This window comes from Fundulus heteroclitus, chromosome 13 (genome assembly GCF_011125445.2).
Source record: "Fundulus heteroclitus isolate FHET01 chromosome 13, MU-UCD_Fhet_4.1, whole genome shotgun sequence".
NCBI classification, from domain to species: domain Eukaryota; kingdom Metazoa; phylum Chordata; class Actinopteri; order Cyprinodontiformes; family Fundulidae; genus Fundulus; species Fundulus heteroclitus.
In genome coordinates this window covers 39,067,190-39,085,686 of record NC_046373.1, presented here as the reverse complement: position 1 = coordinate 39,085,686, position 18,497 = coordinate 39,067,190, and the positions used below count along the sequence as shown (strand labels likewise).

Below are 18,497 nucleotides of genomic sequence, written 5' to 3'. Positions count from 1 at the left end.
AGGAGATGAAGGGCTCGTTAGAGGAGATGAAGAGCTCGTTAGAGGAGATGAAGGGATGTTAGAGGAGATGAAGAGCTCGTTAGAGGAGATGAAGGGCTGTTAGAGGAGATGAAGAGCTCGTTACAGGAGATGAAGGGCTGTTAGAGGAGATGAAGAGCTCGTTAGAGGAGATGAAGGGCTGTTAGAGGAGATGAAGAGCTCGTTAGAGGAGATGAAGAGCTCGTTAGAGGAGATGAAGAGCTCGTTACAGGAGATGAAGGGCTGTTAGAGGAGATGAAGAGCTCGTTAGAGGAGATGAAGGGCTGTTAGAGGAGATGAAGGGATGTTAGAGGAGATGAAGAGCTCGTTAGAGGAGATGAAGGGCTGTTAGAGGAGATGAAGGGCTGTTAGAGGAGATGAAGAGCTCGTTAGAGGAGATGTAGAGCTCGTTAGAGGAGATGAAGAGCTCGTTAGAGGAGATGAAGAGCTCGTTAGAGGAGATGAAGCGCTCGTTAGAGGAGATGAAGAGCTCGTTAGAGGAGATGAAGAGCTTGTTAGGGGAGACGAAGAGCTCGTTAGAGGAGATGAAGAGCTCGTTAGAGGAGATGAAGGGCTGTTAGAGGAGATGAAGAGCTCGTTAGAGGAGATGAAGGGCTCGTTAGAGGAGATGAAGGGCTCGTTAGAGGAGATGAAGAGCTCGTTAGAGGAGATGAAGGGATGTTAGAGGAGATGAAGAGCTCGTTAGAGGAGATGAAGGGCTGTTAGAGGAGATGAAGAGCTCGTTACAGGAGATGAAGGGCTGTTAGAGGAGATGAAGAGCTCGTTAGAGGAGATGAAGGGCTGTTAGAGGAGATGAAGAGCTCGTTAGAGGAGATGAAGAGCTCGTTAGAGGAGATGAAGAGCTCGTTACAGGAGATGAAGGGCTGTTAGAGGAGATGAAGAGCTCGTTAGAGGAGATGAAGGGCTGTTAGAGGAGATGAAGAGCTCGTTAGAGGAGATGAAGAGCTGTTAGAAGAGATGAAGGGCTGTTAGAGGAGATGAAGGGCTGTTAGAAGAGATGAAGGGCTGTTAGAGGAGATGAAGAGCTCGTTAGAGGCTGACTTTTTCTTATAATCCCTCCCCTCTCCCCACACGGTGGTGCTCCAGGCGCTGTACGAGCGGCTCTTTGGCTGGATCGTGAGCCGCATCAACGGCATCATTGAGGTGAAGAACTACAACCCAGTGCTTCATGGGAAAAACACCGTCATAGGTGTGCTGGACATCTACGGCTTTGAGATCTTTGACAACAACAGGTTTGTGTCTGTTGGTACTTTTTCCGTTGAACGGGAAACGTTTCACGCGCTGTTTTTAAGTTTTTGTTTTTCCGGTGTTGTCGGCCAGTTTTGAACAGTTCTGCATCAACTACTGCAACGAGAAGCTGCAGCAGCTTTTCATCGAGCTGATCCTCCAGCAGGAGCAGCAAGAATACCAGAGAGAGGGAATCACCTGGCAACACGTGAGGAAAGCACACACAGAGGCGTTAACATGAGGGAAAAAACACGCTCCTGCTTTTTAATCGCTTCTCTGAACTGTTTAGCTACTTTAGGCAGGAGGGTGCATCAGTTTTCATGACTTAGTGGGATATCTGGTCGTGGTTTATTAGGTTTTCATTACACATGTCTTCCACATGGTGTTCCTCTGGGTTTTGCTCTAGGCCACAGTCTGTTTCTGTTAATTATATTCCCACGTTCTGCATTGTTTAGCATAATCTCCTTACACACAAGCAATATTGTCTAATAATCCCATTTCAAACATCATTTTTGTCAATTTTTTTCTTCCAAATAGCCAAACACAAAGTGGTCCAGACGTTCTAAAGATCTTTCAAACATTATTTCTGGATTTTAACTTCCCTTTTCACTCAGTTGATGTCCATAACCCGAGCATTTTCAGAGGAATCTTTGTGAAGCCAATCATCTCTAACCTCTGGATGAACCAGTGTTGTGTTGACCAAACATTTAAATCAACAATCTATTTAAAATCTGACTTTTAGGTGCGTCGCTACATGCAGTTTGTCACAAAGACTAAATAAGTTCTTGTTTCTTTTGATAAATAACTGAAAGTTTGCAGAAATAAGTCAGCTGTTTGCACATAAAATAGGATTTTAGCTCCGATAAAGTTATTTTTTTCATTCACAAGCTCTTTGTTCCCGACTTCGACCTTTATCTACCTCAAACTTTTTAAGTCCAAATTATTATTTTAGCTTTATTTACATATTTGACCATTTTACTTAAAAAAATACCCCAAAGCTTTTTTGGAAACTGAGGCTGAATGGATGCGGTGATGTCCCACTGTGAGGTTATCCCTGTTTCCTTGAGATAAACAGGAGATTTGCACGTTAAAGATGATGCAATTTAATTTTGTGCAAATTATTTTGCTAAAAAAAGAACCAGAGCACATTATATTTTTTATCTGATTGCCTTTCAGCTCGTAGGAGTAGCATGTCAGTCATTGCATCAGACATGCGACTCAAACATTGAACAAAATTGAAATTGTGTAAAACCTTTTCACACACAGCGGTCAAAGCTCACGGTCCATTTCTGTTGTTCTCTTTCCAGATTGATTACTTTAACAACCAGATCATCGTTGACCTGGTGGAGCAGCAGCACAAAGGAATCCTCTCCATCCTGGACGAGGCTTGTCTCACCGTTGGTAACGTGACCGACACCGTCTGTCTGGACAGCATGGACACCAAGCTGGCTCAGCATCCTCACTACACCTCCCGCAAGGTGAGACCTTCAGTAGCTCCTAGATCCGAAAACTCTTTCTAGACCAGACATGGTTGAGAAGTACGACTTTTAAAAGTAAAACAAGTTTCCTGAAAGGGATTTCTGCCCCGATGGGCTTGACTCAACAGGAAGTGATGCTGAAACATCCTCAGACTGGCAGGATCTTTGGGGAACGATCTGATCATTGCTGATGTGGGTGGAGGCAGTTGAGCGTTCACACTGAGCCTGGTTCTGGTTCTGCTGGAGGTTCTCCTCCCTGTTAAAGGGGAGTTTTCCTCTCCACTGTCGCTTCATGCATGCTCAGTATGAGGGATTGCTGCAAAGCCATCAACAATGCAGACGACTGTCCACTGTGGCTCTACGCTCTTTCAGGAGGAGTGAATGCTGCTTGGAGAGACTTGATGCAACCTGCTGGGTTTCCTTAGAGAGGAAACTTTCTCACCAACCTGGAGGATCTGATGGAGTCTGACTTTGGAAAGAACCTTCATATGATGTGTTTCATGAATTGGCGCTATATAAATAACATTTAATTGATTTGAATTAATGTCGATTTACTTAGTTTATGCACGGGCTATATCATATGGGCATTACACTGGAAGCACCACAACATGAAACATAGTGATGTGGGGTATAATGGGAGGATTAAGGTGCTTTCTAGGATTTTAAAAGTACAATGACCCCAAAAATAAAGGAACCCTTCCTTGAGACTGTGCTGAGAGACACAGCAAACCTTTGCTGAGCCATCCTGGTGGAGTTGGACTGCCTCTGTAGGGTCCAGGTTTCCCCTCATAGTTCCTGTAGTGACTCTGACCCTGGTCTGATGCAAATGTACTGAAAAGTAATCAAACTAATGAGAAGAGGGAAAAATGTCTGTGGCCTCCACTTCCAAAGCCTGAACTGACCAGATCAATGATCCAGGAGTTTAACTGACTTGATGTTATACTCTGATTAAAAAGCGTTCCTGTGAGTTTTTGTCTTCGTTCTCAATAGGCATTAAATAATACTCATCATCCAGGAACAGACTGCTTTAGTTAAAGTTTTTTTTTTTTTTTGCGAAAGCTGCATTATGATGTTGAAAGAAGAGCTTTTACAAAGAGGTAAATGCAGAGAGTTGCAGTTCTGGGTTTAGGCAGCAGGGGGCAGTAGAGTGTTTACCTCATGCTCTTCCTTCAGAGGAAAGAAAAGAAGGTTTAAACTCTCTTTGGGATGAAACTACACCAGAAATGTCACTTTTCCTCTAACATTTTCTTTACTTGATTTCCAGCTCAGTCCCACTGATAAGACCATGGACTTCCAGAAACACTTCCGCATCCGCCACTACGCCGGAGACGTCACGTGAGTCCAATATAATGCAATTCATAAACTCAAGCTGTCTTTGAAGTATCCCTGTTTTCCACTATGTTTGAATTAACCGCTTAATACTGTACTCAATATCTATTCAGTCATAATATTATGAGAATGAAGTTGTGAAATTAGGAGAATAAAGTTGGATTTTTGTAAGGGCACGTTAAAAAATTGCAGGAAATATTTAATCTCAATAGCCAATCAGCATCAATTTATGTCCCGACCTCCACTTTGGGAACCTCTGATTGAAAGTAAAGCTGCACAATATACCAAATCACAGTTCACATCACAAAGTCAGTGTGTGCAACATTCTAATAAACAGACTACTTGGACTCAATTTATGGTAAGATACTAAAAAAAAAATCAAGTATCATTCATTTAATTAAATTTCAATTAATTTTTTACAGCACGGATTTGCAACAAATGTTGCAACAGACTATAACTTAATTTTATGACTTTATAAAACTAGTTAAACTTTCTCCTTGCTTAAAATACCCAAGCACAAGAAAATCCTAGACGTCTCGGTTGTTGAGGTGTTGATCTCCTCCGGCTGAGGTGGAGGATTTTGGAGACATTATTTTTTAAACATATCCAGAAACTAAACGTAGCCAACATATGATTAAAATTACAATGTAAAAGAAATTAAGTCACATATCAAATGAGTGCATTCTAAATAATTTGCACAAATGTTGTATCTGTTTTGTTATGAGGTGTATTAATAACTTAATATGGGTAATATTCATGCTTTTCATGAAGTGAGCGTTTAGATGTAGTCAGCTGCAGTTCATGCTTGTTGGAACTGATACGGTGTAAAATGGATAAAACCAGATTTGAGTCATACAATTAAATGTCATTTAAAGAGACAGTTCATAGTATTTACAACACGCTTTGATTTTTCTGATGATGTCATAATTATTGAACAGTTCAGCTGCCTTGACTTCGCTGGGAGAGAATGCATTTTGCACAGTTTTGCACTTTTTGCGCTGCGGGCATAAATAACGCAAAATTCTAAATGATTTTACTGTGAATAAATTTAGCTGCTCAGCAGTAGATTAAACATGCATTATTTTAATAAACCAAAGTAAAGAAGTATAAGCTGTCAGAGGCCATAAAAAGGGGCTCAGACATTCACATTAATAAATAAAAGGGTTACAGTTACCCAACTTTCTGGGTCAAACATTCTCTATTGCTGATCTGCATCTGCTCCATTTGCTGCAGGGCCAAATTTACAGCATTCCTGGGGCCACACAAAAATATTCCAAGGCCGACAGATGGCCCCCGCGCCGCACTTTGGACATCCCTGATTTAGAGGAACAATAAGCTGTAGTATTGGAAAAAGGAAGAACCTGTAAATGATATAATGAACTCTACTAGCTACTCAGTGTGAAAACTGTTCTCTCTAAAGTTTAACAGTATTTTACACCTTCCATCTGCTGGGGGAATCACCTTTAATCCGATAACTGCAGTATTTTGTGTCACCTATATATCTAACCTGAATGTCTGGGAATAATTCAGAGGAATGGAAGAAGATTTCTATTTGGAAAGTTTCCAAATATGGTTTATTTACATTTCCCTAGACTCCATGGAAAGAAGTCAAAGAATTAGATCAAAACACAAGATGAGGTACTTTTTGTGCTCTTCTATAACCGGTAACATCAGGGGTGACAATAAGCCTTTTATCAAAGTTTTTAATATTTTCGTTAGTATTTATTTTAATCTGATTTCTGATTGGGCATCTAGGTTTAAAGCAGTTTTTTCTCCAGAGCTGCTGCGCCGGATGAGGCCTCCTGGCCAGCAGTCACCCGGCACGACTTTGCTTTCTGAAGATCCCCTCCGCTCACGTGTACCGCCCTGAATCGACCAGAGGGAAGGACATTAATATGTCAAGGGAGCACGAGAAGGGGAGGAGGAGGGATGGAGCGAGCTGATAAGACCGTTTGGTCTGAGATGCGGCAGTAATTACTGTGTGCAGCATGGCGGGGGTTCTTTAAATCTGGGAAAGCCAAATAAATCTCAGAAACAGATGCTACTTTGTTTAGATTTACCGTAAGACGCCCTGATCTAAAAATAAAAAGTAGCTAAATAAAATCACATTACAGGATATTTGGTAATAAAGGACAAGCAATTTTTTTAAAGTAATAAAATGAGTTTATAAAGAATATGTTCATTATGTCTGTCTGAAAAGTTAAAAACGGTTTAAAAACCATCTCAGATGCTCTGTAAGTGGAGATAATGTGGACTCAGACAATTTTGTGCATATAAGTTGTTAAAACTCCAAAATATTAGGGGCAAAAATGAAAGTGAGAAAGATTAAAACATGAAAAGGATGAAAAGACAAATACAAATGAGAATATATGGGAATCAGCTTTATCGGCCGAGATTGTGGGCGCAAACAAGGACTTTGGTTTTAACCGTTAACAGAGTAAATACATAAACTTTAGCGGGAATAAAAGAACAATAATATATACATTTATATTTATGCACATCCAATATTATTTTTTTGTTTTGAGGAGGCTGTTAGTGCAAATATGCTGTTTTTGTTTCATAGCAGAGTCTTCAGGCTATAAGGTGTTCATTGTGTCCATCAGAGAAAAGCTCTGCAGCGCCACCTGGAGGTGAAAGTCTAAACAGTGTCCAGGATGTGTGGCTCTGCAGAGATGTTAGCTGCCATTCTCCTGGATGGAGGGAAGGTCTGTTCTCTGGACGTCCGCCATCATCTCCACTGTCCCAAGTGGGTTAAGCTCCAGATGGTTCTGATGGTTCTGATGCTTCCTGTCACCGTACTGGATCAGAACCGTAACGGTGCCGTCATCTGCATTCAGAACAGGAGTGGGCTGAGAACACGGCCCTGAGGGACGCCGGTGCTGATGGGTCTGCGGGGGTCCAGCCGGGGTCCTGTGATGGTGTGAACCAATCAGAACCATCAGAACCATCAGAACCAATCAGAACCATCAGAACCAGGTCATTTAACCCCGTGCTGGTGCATTTCTCGGGAACTGGGATGATGGTGGAGCACGAGGGAACCTCAGACACGACAAAATATGTTTAATTCAGTAAAGCACATTGGGTATAATAGGTTTGACACTGCTAAATAAACTATAAACAGAAGAATGTTCCAGAATACCAACCATCTATCCAGATTTAGTTTTTATTTATGTAGCACATCCGTATTGTGTTTTAGTGATCAAAGGCAGCGTAAAAATCTGTTGTCTTATAAGATAACAAAGTTAGTTCTTCTTAGAAACATAAATCATTAATTTGTTTCATCGTTTTAAATAATTTAGGCAAGCAGTATGCTTACCCTTCTGACTGAAGACTCAGGAAAACCAGTGATGAAGATAAGATGAAAATGTAAAATTAGAAAAGCACTATTGTAGAAATTGTTTAGAGAAAGTTTGGAAATAATCCTGACATCAGAACAAATTAACCAGGTGTGTTTAATTGGTGTTTAATTGGTGCTATAGCGCCCCCTATTGACAGGCCGCCACTGGACCTAAACCCAGATGGTTTTAAAAAATAGATTTTGCTCAATAAATGTTTAGCATGACTTTAACTTCACAGCCAACCAGCAGGGATCAGGTTTGGAGTTCATTCTCCTCTACTTCTGTCTCCCTGAATTCGACTTTTATGGTCGGGGAATTAGCGCCACCTACAGCTTTCCGTTTACCACACAGATAACTGAGAAACAAAAACATTCTCTGGTGTTTCTGAAGGTTTTTGGTGAAATTGTGTGTTTTTGAAGGCAGCGTTAACGGGCCGTAGGCGTAATCACGGCCCTCCTGGGTCAGCACCTGGGTGATGGGCAGGATGAGGGCGCGCCGCGGTAATGGCAGGTGGCTCGGTGTCTCTGAACGTCTCCATCACCCGGCCTCACCCGGGTCCTTTCCAGCTGAGCTGTCACCTCTCGCTGTCTCATCCTATCCCGTCCGTGTTTATCTGCACTCCGGCTAAATATACCCGCGTCCTCACCACCCGCTGCCCCTCCCCTCCGCTGTCACAAAACACCATTTTCAAAAGCTTTGACCTACTTTACTCCCCTCCTCTTCCTCTTTCTTCCTCCCTTCTGTTCTGCAGCCCTCACCTGGCTCGCTTCGACGTCGGCCTTCTTTATCCCCCGCAGTATTCCAACCTGCACATGCAGCATTTTCAGCAAACCTAGTATGTCTTTGCTGCACAGCTTTATCTCACCCCCTGGTTGTATACCTTCCCTCACCTTCATCGTCCTGGTTTTCTCTGGAGAGCTTCACCTTCCTCTCTGCAGCCTGTAAATGACGGCTGTGCGTCGTTGTTGTGAGTTCGGACTGTTCCGTCTCCTCAGAGCGCTCGCCACATTCTGGTCAGGTGGTTTAAAGCGTTCCTGAGCCAGAAGGACACATCTGTCAGGCCAGCCGCTGCGTCGGGGGTGCAGACGCGCAGCGGGCCGAGCTGCTGACGTGTTTAGAGTTTGAGCTTTCAGGTCGGATGTGGAAGCAGACGGAGGACCCAGCGGGTCAGAATAAGTCGTGCATTCAGGAAAATGGAAGCTGTGTCTTTAGTTAGGTGCAGATATTAGTTTTACACACAAACTGATAATTTATATCATTTATCAGTGTGGAAAACAAAAAGTGCCAAGTTTGATCACTAAATTATCTTAAATATTGATTTTAAATGCACCAACTGTTAATTAATTTATTATAGCCATCAGAAATGTATTTATTTTTTTACTATCCATTTTTCTGTCAGTCCTGCTGTTGGAAATTTTGGACTTGATGGATGTTTATTATTCATTATAGGCTAATTATTTATTATCGGCCTTTTGGTTAGAGAGCAGAGTGTCCACGTCCAGGGAAGGCTGCAGGTTCTTTGGTTCAAATCCCAAAAGTTGCCATTCTGGGTACCTGAGCAAGACGCATAACTCCAGAATTCCCCCTGGGGGTCGCCCAGTGGCAGCTGACTGCGCCGTCAGGGGTAAAATGCAGAGGACACATTCAATAATAATAATCATAATCATAACAATATACTACTACTAATAACAACAACAACAATAACGACAATAATCATAATAATGATGATGATGATAATAATAACGATAATAATTATATTAATAATAACAATGATAATAATAATAATAAAGATAATATACTACTACTAATAACAACAACAACAATAACGATAATATTAATAATAATAATAATAATAATAATAATAATAATAATAATAATAACAACAACAAAAACAACAACAACAATAATAATAACAATAATAACAATAACAACAATATTAATGATGATGATGATGATAATAATAACAATATAATAATAATAATAATAATAACAATATAATAATAATAAGAATTATAATAATAATTAATAACAATAAAATAATAATAATAATGATTATTATTAACAATAAAAATAATAATAATAAAAATTATTATTCATAATAATAATAATAATAATAATAATAATAATAATAATAATAATAATAATCCTAGCCAGATGTCTGTGTTTACCACCTTGAAGCCCGTATTTCCGTTTCAAATCCAGCCTGAACTCAAACATTGACTTTGTCGTGGTTAGCTCCACGGTTCATCGCCCTTCATGACTTTGCCAGCCTTTCTCAGTAAATTTCTTTATTTTGACCTTTTATCACATTCGGAGGAAAACTCATCTTTTCTACTCCTTTACTAATAAAATTTGCTCTGAGGACACATTGATCCAGTTCCCTGAGACGTATAGGAGCAGCGATAAGCGATCTCCCGCTGCCTTATACCCTAATAACTCGGGAACGTGGGGATATTTCCCCAGATGCTCTATAACCCAGAGTCTCTGCCTTTCAGCCAACATCTCTGCCGTGTTTTCTCTTCTGATCTCGTTGTGATCTCCTCTAATATTTCTCCCTCTCTCTTTGTGTTGCAGATATTCTGTTGAGGGCTTTCTGGACAAAAACAAGGACCTCCTTTTCCAAGATTTCAAGCGGCTCATGTACAACAGGTGCCAGCTACACTCGTCACACTTTCTACCACCGTCCTGGGTTAAATGTGTAAACAGGTTTTCTGTTCTGTCGTCTCTTTGGCCCCTTTCTGGTGGTTTCACAGCTTTTTCCGTTTCTCTTACAGTGCCGATCCGGTCCTGAAGGAAATGTGGCCAGATGGTCAGCTGAGCATCACAGAAGTCACCAAGAGGCCTCTGACCGCAGCAACGCTTTTCAAGAACTCCATCGTGGCTTTGGTCGACAAACTGGCCTGCAAGGTCAGTCATTTCTCTTTTAGCGCTGTTTTATTTAAAAATTGGCTAAGATTTAATTCATGCTTGTGAAAAGCAAAGGGAGTCTGTCCTTTAAATACTAGAAGGCTCAACTATGATATAGTTTTCTATAAGTTTAATCTGTTTATTACTTGTAATAAAATCAGAATTACACTGAAATCAATAGAATTTGACACACGTTGCATTTAAAAATATAAACTAACAAAGGTTGTAACCTCAGTCCTGCTGCCATCTTGGTTCTTTCTCCTTCAACCCTTCTGAGCAGCCAGACTGATTAAACTGTTTATTTGTCAGATGTGTTAGCGCTGGTGATGGTGAGTTAATTAGCTGATTTAGCAGCACCTGGTTACTAATTGATCTCCCCTTTAGATGTATCTGAACCCATAGTTCAATAATTCATCATGTTAGAGTCACTTTTATGGAGGTCGGTGAGATTTAGATTTTTCTGTTCATTAAAGAACAATAGAAATATTACAGAAATTTGGCCTGTTTTGGCCTATTCTGTAATTTTTATACAGAATTGTTGCAGGAAATTAATGAAAAGATGCAGCTGTCCAACGTGAGCATGTATCCATAACCAGAGGCGGACAGAGTACACAGCTTCATTACTTGAGTAAAAGTACAGATACCCCTTGCAAAATTTTACTCAAGTACAAGTAAAAGTACTGCAGTCAGATGTCTACTTAAGTAAAAGTACTGAAGTACTTGTTTTTAAAAGTACTTGAGTATCAAGAGTACATTTTCTAAATATTGCATTACTACTGCCACAGTGCTTACATTTATGTACAGAAATATCCTACACATCGAGTTATGAAAAATGTTAATGTTAATACCTTGGAGAATGTAAAAGGAATTGAAAGTAAAACCAAGTCATTTAATCTTTTTACCATGTTGCTTTATTTAACATTTCTCACAAGGCAGTAGCACAATGGCAACACTCTGACAAACCTCTGCTAGAGTTTGAACGGATTTTTTTGCACCCACATTTGAACCTGACTGTGTTAAACACACCGCATACTAAAGAACATCAAACCAAATGCTCGGCTTAATTTTTGTAGGCAGTGATGAAGTTCTGTTTGGGTAAACACAGCAAACACTTGAAGCGAAAACTATCATTCAATTGTTCCGAAAATTGAAATAGTCGGGCGAGGTGGGGCCACGGGTTGACACATTCCCGGGATGGAACTGCTGCGTCTTCATCCATTGTTCGTCTCTTGTCTAATAAATCTGACCATGGAGTTGATTTCGGCGGAAAGCTGAATGTGATTGCTGATAAGCTGTCCCAATCAGTGGCGCCTTGCCGCCTGCACAATCCAATCACGTTTGAGAGGGAAACAACAAATTAAAGGTTTCCGAGATTTTTTTATTTTATTTTATTTTTTTAGAAGATTTTTTTTTTACTCACAGTTATGGATAGAAATGTAGCGGAGTAAAGAGTACAATATTTACCTCTCAGATGTACTTGAGTAAAGTCATGAGTACTCCCCAAAAATTATACTCGAGTAAAGTACAGATCCCTCAAAATTGTACTTAAGTACTGTACTCAAGTAAATGTACTCCGTTACTGTCCGGCTCTGTCCATAACGCTGCCTGATGTCGGAGAGTAACCTGTTTCTGTCTTGTCTTCCTCTTGCCTCCTGATGGGGAGAAGGAAGTGCGTTGAACCTAAAACAGAGCGCTCACCTCTGCTGATGGACTGAAGTCTGGCATTTCCTGCTGTTATTTTGGGCTGACCTGCTGTCGGCTGTTTGAGCATCTGGTCTTGAGGTTTTCTGGGGTAGAAAATAAAGAAAAATCTTCTGCTAACCTTTGTTTTTATTCAGGTCAGGTTAGAAGAACACTCAGCTCTCTGCTGGGGTGCACAGGCATCGTGGACACGGCTGACAGCAGCGCTTTGGTGTCAGGAAGCTTCTTCATTGGCAGAATATCATTTTTCTCGGTTGATTGCTTTTCTGTTTTTGTCCTGCGAGTGTTCGCTGTGCAGTTTGATGTGCTGCTAATTAAGCCACAGAGCTGCATGTGGGTCGAGGCTCAGCTGCAGCCTGTGATGCAGGTCAGCGCGCTCAGCCTGAGCCTCGCGTGTTTACAGCAGTTTATTTATGAACAAACTGCAGCCTAAGAGAGCTAGACTTTTGATCAGGTAAAAAGAGCAACAGTTAGTGCAATATTACTGCTTTTCTGCATGCACAAGCCAGAGGGGAGGGTGCGTGGCTGCAGCTGGCAGTCCTGCTGGAGATCAGATCTGACTTAAGGATGCAGAGCGGCTCGACCCTGCAGCCATGCAGCACTGACATAAAGTCACTAACGCTTTGCCTCATGTTTGGTCTTTAAGGAGCCGTACTACGTGCGATGCATCAAACCCAACGAGATGAAGTCCCCGGTGTTGTTTGACGACGCCCGCTGTCAGCACCAGGTGGCCTACCTGGGTCTGCTGGAGAACGTGATGGTTCGCAGGGCCGGCTTCGCCTACAGGCAGCAGTACCCGCGCTTCCTGCAGAGGTAGGGCGTCGTGTTCGCCGTTCTCCTTCTGTCGACTCCTCCTCTGATGAACTCCTCTGTGAGGAAGCTGCGTACGCCCCGAGTGTTTTTGTTCATCACATCTGCATGAAAAGTGCCAGAACCGCTCTGAATGAGGGGAGCCTTGGGATGCTTCCAGCACCTTTTCCCCTGTCAGTTATATTTTAATGTGCGTTTCAATCAGTTATTATGTTGGTCCAGGTAAAGCAAACATTAAATATAATTTCTTAAAAGTCACATTATGAACAGGAAATATGTTTTTATAGTCATAGTGTTTGCAAAAAGTCCAGTGGTCTATTAGAAAGACGGATAATATCAGGTTGAGGTTTTTTTATTATTATGGGCTGCACAGGGGAGCATTTGGCAGCACTGTTGCTTTGCAGCAAGAAGGTCTGGGGTTCAAATCCCAGACTAGGTTCTTTTTGCATGGAGTTTGCATCTCCCCCAACCCACCCAACCCTGCAAGGGTCAGTGGCTAGTACAGACAACTGATGGATTATATTTATTATTTAGGAAGAAGCCTAAAGTGCAGGTTTATTTTATATAAAGTCAATTTTATTATCATTCCAAAGTTATAAAAGTTGGATGAAAGAACATAGACACTGTAATGCTTTCGGAACCGGGCGATTTCCAGACAGCTACAACGATTTTCTTAAAATTCCTCAATTTAAAGTGTTTTAAGTTTAAACGGTAAAGAAGAGAAATCCTGAATATTAAAGCCATCTGGATACGCATCTACCTTATCATTTGAGCGTTTTAAGCGGTGGAAAATGCTGATTAGCCAATCGTACGTCTCTGTGATGAGACGCTCTGTCTGAGCATGTGCAGAATCGATTCGGTCCAATTCACGTTTAACCAAGCTCAGTTCACACAGATCAAAACTGTTCACCACAGAACATGAGCCAATTTCACCAAGAAAGAACTTGTCTGTTGTTTTTATTTCATAAATTATTAATGAAATGGTAAAAACACGCGTTTAAAACAAAGTGTGAATGTTAACGGATAGATTCCTGTCACTGTTCAGGTACAAAATGACCTGCGAGTACACCTGGCCCAACCACCTGATGGCCACGGACCGGGAGGCCGTGGAGGCCATCATCACGCAGCACGGCTTCCAGGGCGACGTGGCGTACGGCCACACCAAGCTGTTTGTGCGAACGCCGCGGACTCTCTTCACCCTGGAGCAGGAGAGGGCCACCCTCATCCCCATCCTGGTGCTATTCCTGCAAAAGGTGAGCCCTGAGACCTCCATCCACGTCAGATTATCAGCCAGCGATGCTTCAGAGTCCCGACGTCAGTGCTGTGTTTAAAACGCTGCACGTTTTTAACGAGGACGCACTAATCAGATTATATTCCATGTTTAATTAGGGGGTTTCAGATCATATTTCAGTTTTGTCTCAGTCTCATGAATATGTGCTTCCAGGGGTTGTATTTGACTCATCTGCCAGTTTGAATCTTAATTTCCGGTAACAATAATTGGGAAAATTAATGAGCTCCAGATCACAGTTACATTAAAGTCAATTACCTCTCCGCCTCAGTGGAAAAGCCTTCCCTCCTCTCCTCCATGGCCTATTTTAAAGACTGCAGATGAGTCTCAGACTACAGTTAAAGGTTCTCTCAGCTCAGCGGGACTCGAAGATTTTCTCTTGCTCTTTTTTTCCTCACCCATCAGGTGTGGCGAGGCGCTCTCGCCCGTCTCAGGTGCAGGCGGATGCGAGCCATCTACGCCATCATGGGCTGCTACAAGCGCTACAAAGTCAAGGCCCACTTCTGGGAGGTGGAGCGTAGGTTTGCAGGCGTGCGCACGATGCCGGACTATGGGAAGAGCGTGGAGTGGCCCGCACCGCCCGCAGCTCTGGCCCAGTTTCACAACATCACAACCATGCTGCATCGCAGGTGAGAGCCGACAAACTGATTTGACCGTGCAGCAAATATCAGACAGCTCATCACGTGACTTTCTCATTAAGTAAATAATGGTGTATTTAACGGCATATATAAGACTCCATCACACATCCTTAAGCGTGGAAATATGTGACGATTTGGCTTTCTATATTTTTAACAAATATTTTCCTGAGTAAGGGGACCTGAAATGTGTAAAATATGCAGCATAACAAACAGCAACAAACTACGTACAAAAAAAAAAAACTAAAAAATGTACCAGAGTGTGATTTGTACATCCTGACAGTTTGATATAAATAATACATTTATAAACAGGGAAATTACAACAAGCTTAAGTAATACCCAGAAGTAATGGCTCTATTTAGTTCCAGTCAAAGCAGAAAACAGAAACTCTGCATTTTGAGCTAAGCTAGCTTAGCTTAGCATGCTCTGGCTCTAGTTAGCGTCTGCGCCGTCGTTAACGGTCTCGACTTTCCTGGTTTGTCTTCGGTTCTCGTTTAACTTCAATCAAAGATTACATCACAAAGACTTTAACAGGGTCTCTGAGAGAAAGGCATGATGGGAAGTTCAACAAAAAACTGCCAAGTCACTGGTTGCTATGATGACGCTAACGTTTCTGCATGGAGTGGAAAAAGACAGCTAGCTAATGCTAACAATTAAAGAGGTTGATACTTTGCGTTAAATAAATGTTTTACACTATTTTTACAGCTTTGAAAGGTCAGGAGCTTCCAGATTTGAGCAGTATATTTGACTTTTAATTGTTTTTGGTAGTTTTTTTTTTAATTTATTTTCCTCCCCAAGTAATGCAGTATTTTGTACTGGCATGTGCTCTTTTTCCTTGGGCAATTTCAGAGAGCCCAACCACAGAATGTGTTTTGTCAAACTGAATTAGCCGCCTAATAAACCCGCTGCATTGCCAAAACATTTAGGATCAAGATGAAGTCAATTTTAATGTTTCTATTAATTTTATTTAGTGTATATGGTGAAAGCGGGCTAGCCTGTTCCTGGGTAAATTCTGCGCTCGTTGGAGCGTTGACGTAAACCTCTTGACGCGTCTTGCTCTGATTGCTGCCGTCAGGTGGTGGGCGAGGCAGATCGTGAAGAACATTCCTCCGTCTGACATGTTGGAGGTGCGAGCCAAGGTGGCGGCGCTGAGCTCTCTGAGCGGAGAGAGGAAGGACTGGGGCATCGGCCGGGCCTGGGAGAGAGACTACCTTTCAAACGTGAGAAACACACACAGGCAAACACGGGAGTATGAATCCAAAGATCCTCTGTTCTAATTGTTACCTTCCACGTACCATAAATTAGCTAATTTAGTTCCTGCTCAACGGGGTTTTCCTCCAGAATAATCCTGTTTTCAGCTCCACCCATCCTCCCAGATTCCCAGCCCTGCTGCAGAAATGCATCCCCACAGCATGATGCTGCCACCACCGTGTTTGATGGATGGGTTCTGTTTAGTAATTAAGGTCTGGCCGTTATCAGACCTGGGTGTGTCTAGTGAAATTGAACTCATCGTTCCACATTGAATCACAGTAATTTCCTGCATCTCGCATTTCTCTTTGTCTGATATAAAAATCTGTTTGATCTGAAACATTTTACGTGTTGACAGAAATCTGGGTAAATATGTGTTCGCAGCAATGTCAATGTGATGTTTTCTGATTTATCTTCTAAGGTTTTAAAGAGACAGAAATGCTTTTTGATCTCCTTAACAGAAGAAAACCTTTTAGCTCTTTGTTCTCAAAGTTCTCTGAGGTTTTTTTCTGTCGGCTTGAACTTTGGTTGCCACAAACAGTTCAGCGTAAAAAAACGGGGAAAATCCACAGTTTGTGTCCTGCTGCAGGCAGAAATTTTCCGCTCCATTCGGTCTCGGTAAACAAGACTTGAATGGCCAGCTCTGTATAGGATGACAGAAAATCATCTGTTGTTGTGGATGTATACGCCGCGTGTGACGCGCCTCGGGCTACGGAGCATGACCGAGGCAGGACGGCGCTGCCAGCTCCGCTTTAATGATTCCCACTGTTGCCTCATTTAGCTGCTGATCTGAGGTTGCTTGGTGGCTTTAAAGACGCCTTCCGGCCGCTCCAGCGTGACCGAGTCCTGAGTTTCTCCCCGTTCAGTTTGTCAGGCGGCCCGTGACTCGCTGGCCTCCTCCAGGGCTTCAGGCTCATGTGACTGCGTTTATTCCACGGGTCTGTGTGTAAAGAGCATGCACTGATCTGAAATCATGATTTATTAAACACGACTCAAGAGGTTCAAGATAGCTGTTTTCAGAAGAAATGTTTCTAACCAGAAGTTTTTTTAATCTTTTCTGGTGAAACTCGACTGCAGGATCAGAACATTAACCAGAAAATGTATCAGCTACTGGGAGTTCAGAAACTAATTACGGTTTCAGGCCTAATGGAGGGGTCGCTGTCAGAAACCGTAGAGCTTGCACAGCTTTTGGGGATTATAAGACAGTTGTGAATAACAACATTTGCAAGACACATATGAGAATTTAAGCTATGATATTCAGGAGTGAATATTCATAAAGTTTGCAAAGAGTTTTGCTTTGACACTGAAGTTTGTTTTCAGGACTCCGACGAAACCCACGTTGTTATAACTATAAGGCAAGGCAAATTAATCTGCATAGCACATTTCAGTACAAAGACAACGCAAAGTGCTTTACATGATTAAAATATAGGAAAATAAGACAGAATAAAAGCAAGTTGGAATAAAATAAAAGCAATGGAATAAAAGCAAATATTAAAAACAGTTCAAACTTGAATTAATGATGTTTCAGTAAAACAGTTTAACTAGAACAGCCAAAGGTAATCAAACAAATGTTTTTAATCTTGATTTAAAGGAACTCTTTAACAGTTTTCTGGGAGTTTGTTCCAGATCAGTGGAGCATAGGAACCATAAGAAGACCATGGTCACTGCTGGAACCTAGAAAGGAGCTTTTTATCTACCTTTAGCAATTATAGACGTAAAAGCCTCATAGAATGTCCAGTAATTGGTTCTGGTTTCATGTGTGTCCAACAGCAGAACTTTCCATAGAAATATTCTGTTCTGCCGAAACGGAGAAGCTGTGAAATACAGAAGTTTGACCAAACGATGAGTCCAGAAAGGGCGAGTTATAATGGTCAGAAACACAGAAAATACAGAGTTTTTATTCAAATATTTTACAGATCTGGATAAGAATTGAAAAATAGAATTAGGGTGGACAACTATGCATGTTTCCAGACTTTTTTGTTGATTCTCATGCGTCTCTCCGTCTTACGCGTTTTCATTTTAAAACTGCTGTAGAAATGTCTACTGCAAATTCATGTTTTTTTATTCATTTTGAAAAATAATATGATTTTTGAGGTAGAAAATCTGTTGGAACACAGAGAGAATAAACAACCACTTTTTCCACTGGTAATAAGATTGCTTTGGTTAGGGGCGCACCGTTATGAAAATTTGGGCTGATAACAGTATCAGATACTGTTATCAGTATATATATATATATATATATATATATATATATATATATATATATATATATATATATATATATATATATATATATATATGTTCCTTACCAGCCGATACTGATGCTAATTGATGATGTCTGTTAAACTGCCCCACCCACTGCTGCTGATACCTCAGGCCTATTTTTACCTGCGTTTTGATGATTAAACGTGGAAATTGGACAGTTGCTTACATATTTAAAGCCAAAGCTAATGTCTCCTCCTCTGACAGTGTGAAGCACACATCTTAACCGATGTAG

The 18,497-nt window shown here is 41.4% G+C and overlaps 1 protein-coding gene across 1 annotated transcript in view; it reads left to right on the top strand.

Moving 5' to 3' along the window:
• myo1g (myosin IG) overlaps window positions 1-18,497 on the top strand; it is a 64,571-nt gene that overhangs the window by 18,890 nt on the left and 27,184 nt on the right. Inside the window, exons 10-19 of the mRNA XM_036145724.1 lie at window positions 1,126-1,271; window positions 1,360-1,474; window positions 2,574-2,744; window positions 4,009-4,079; window positions 9,986-10,060; window positions 10,186-10,318; window positions 12,666-12,832; window positions 13,875-14,082; window positions 14,523-14,746; window positions 15,828-15,972. Of these exons, the coding sequence (XP_036001617.1) occupies window positions 1,126-1,271; window positions 1,360-1,474; window positions 2,574-2,744; window positions 4,009-4,079; window positions 9,986-10,060; window positions 10,186-10,318; window positions 12,666-12,832; window positions 13,875-14,082; window positions 14,523-14,746; window positions 15,828-15,972 (1,455 nt within the window). The remainder of the gene's footprint in view (window positions 1-1,125; window positions 1,272-1,359; window positions 1,475-2,573; window positions 2,745-4,008; window positions 4,080-9,985; window positions 10,061-10,185; window positions 10,319-12,665; window positions 12,833-13,874; window positions 14,083-14,522; window positions 14,747-15,827; window positions 15,973-18,497) is intronic.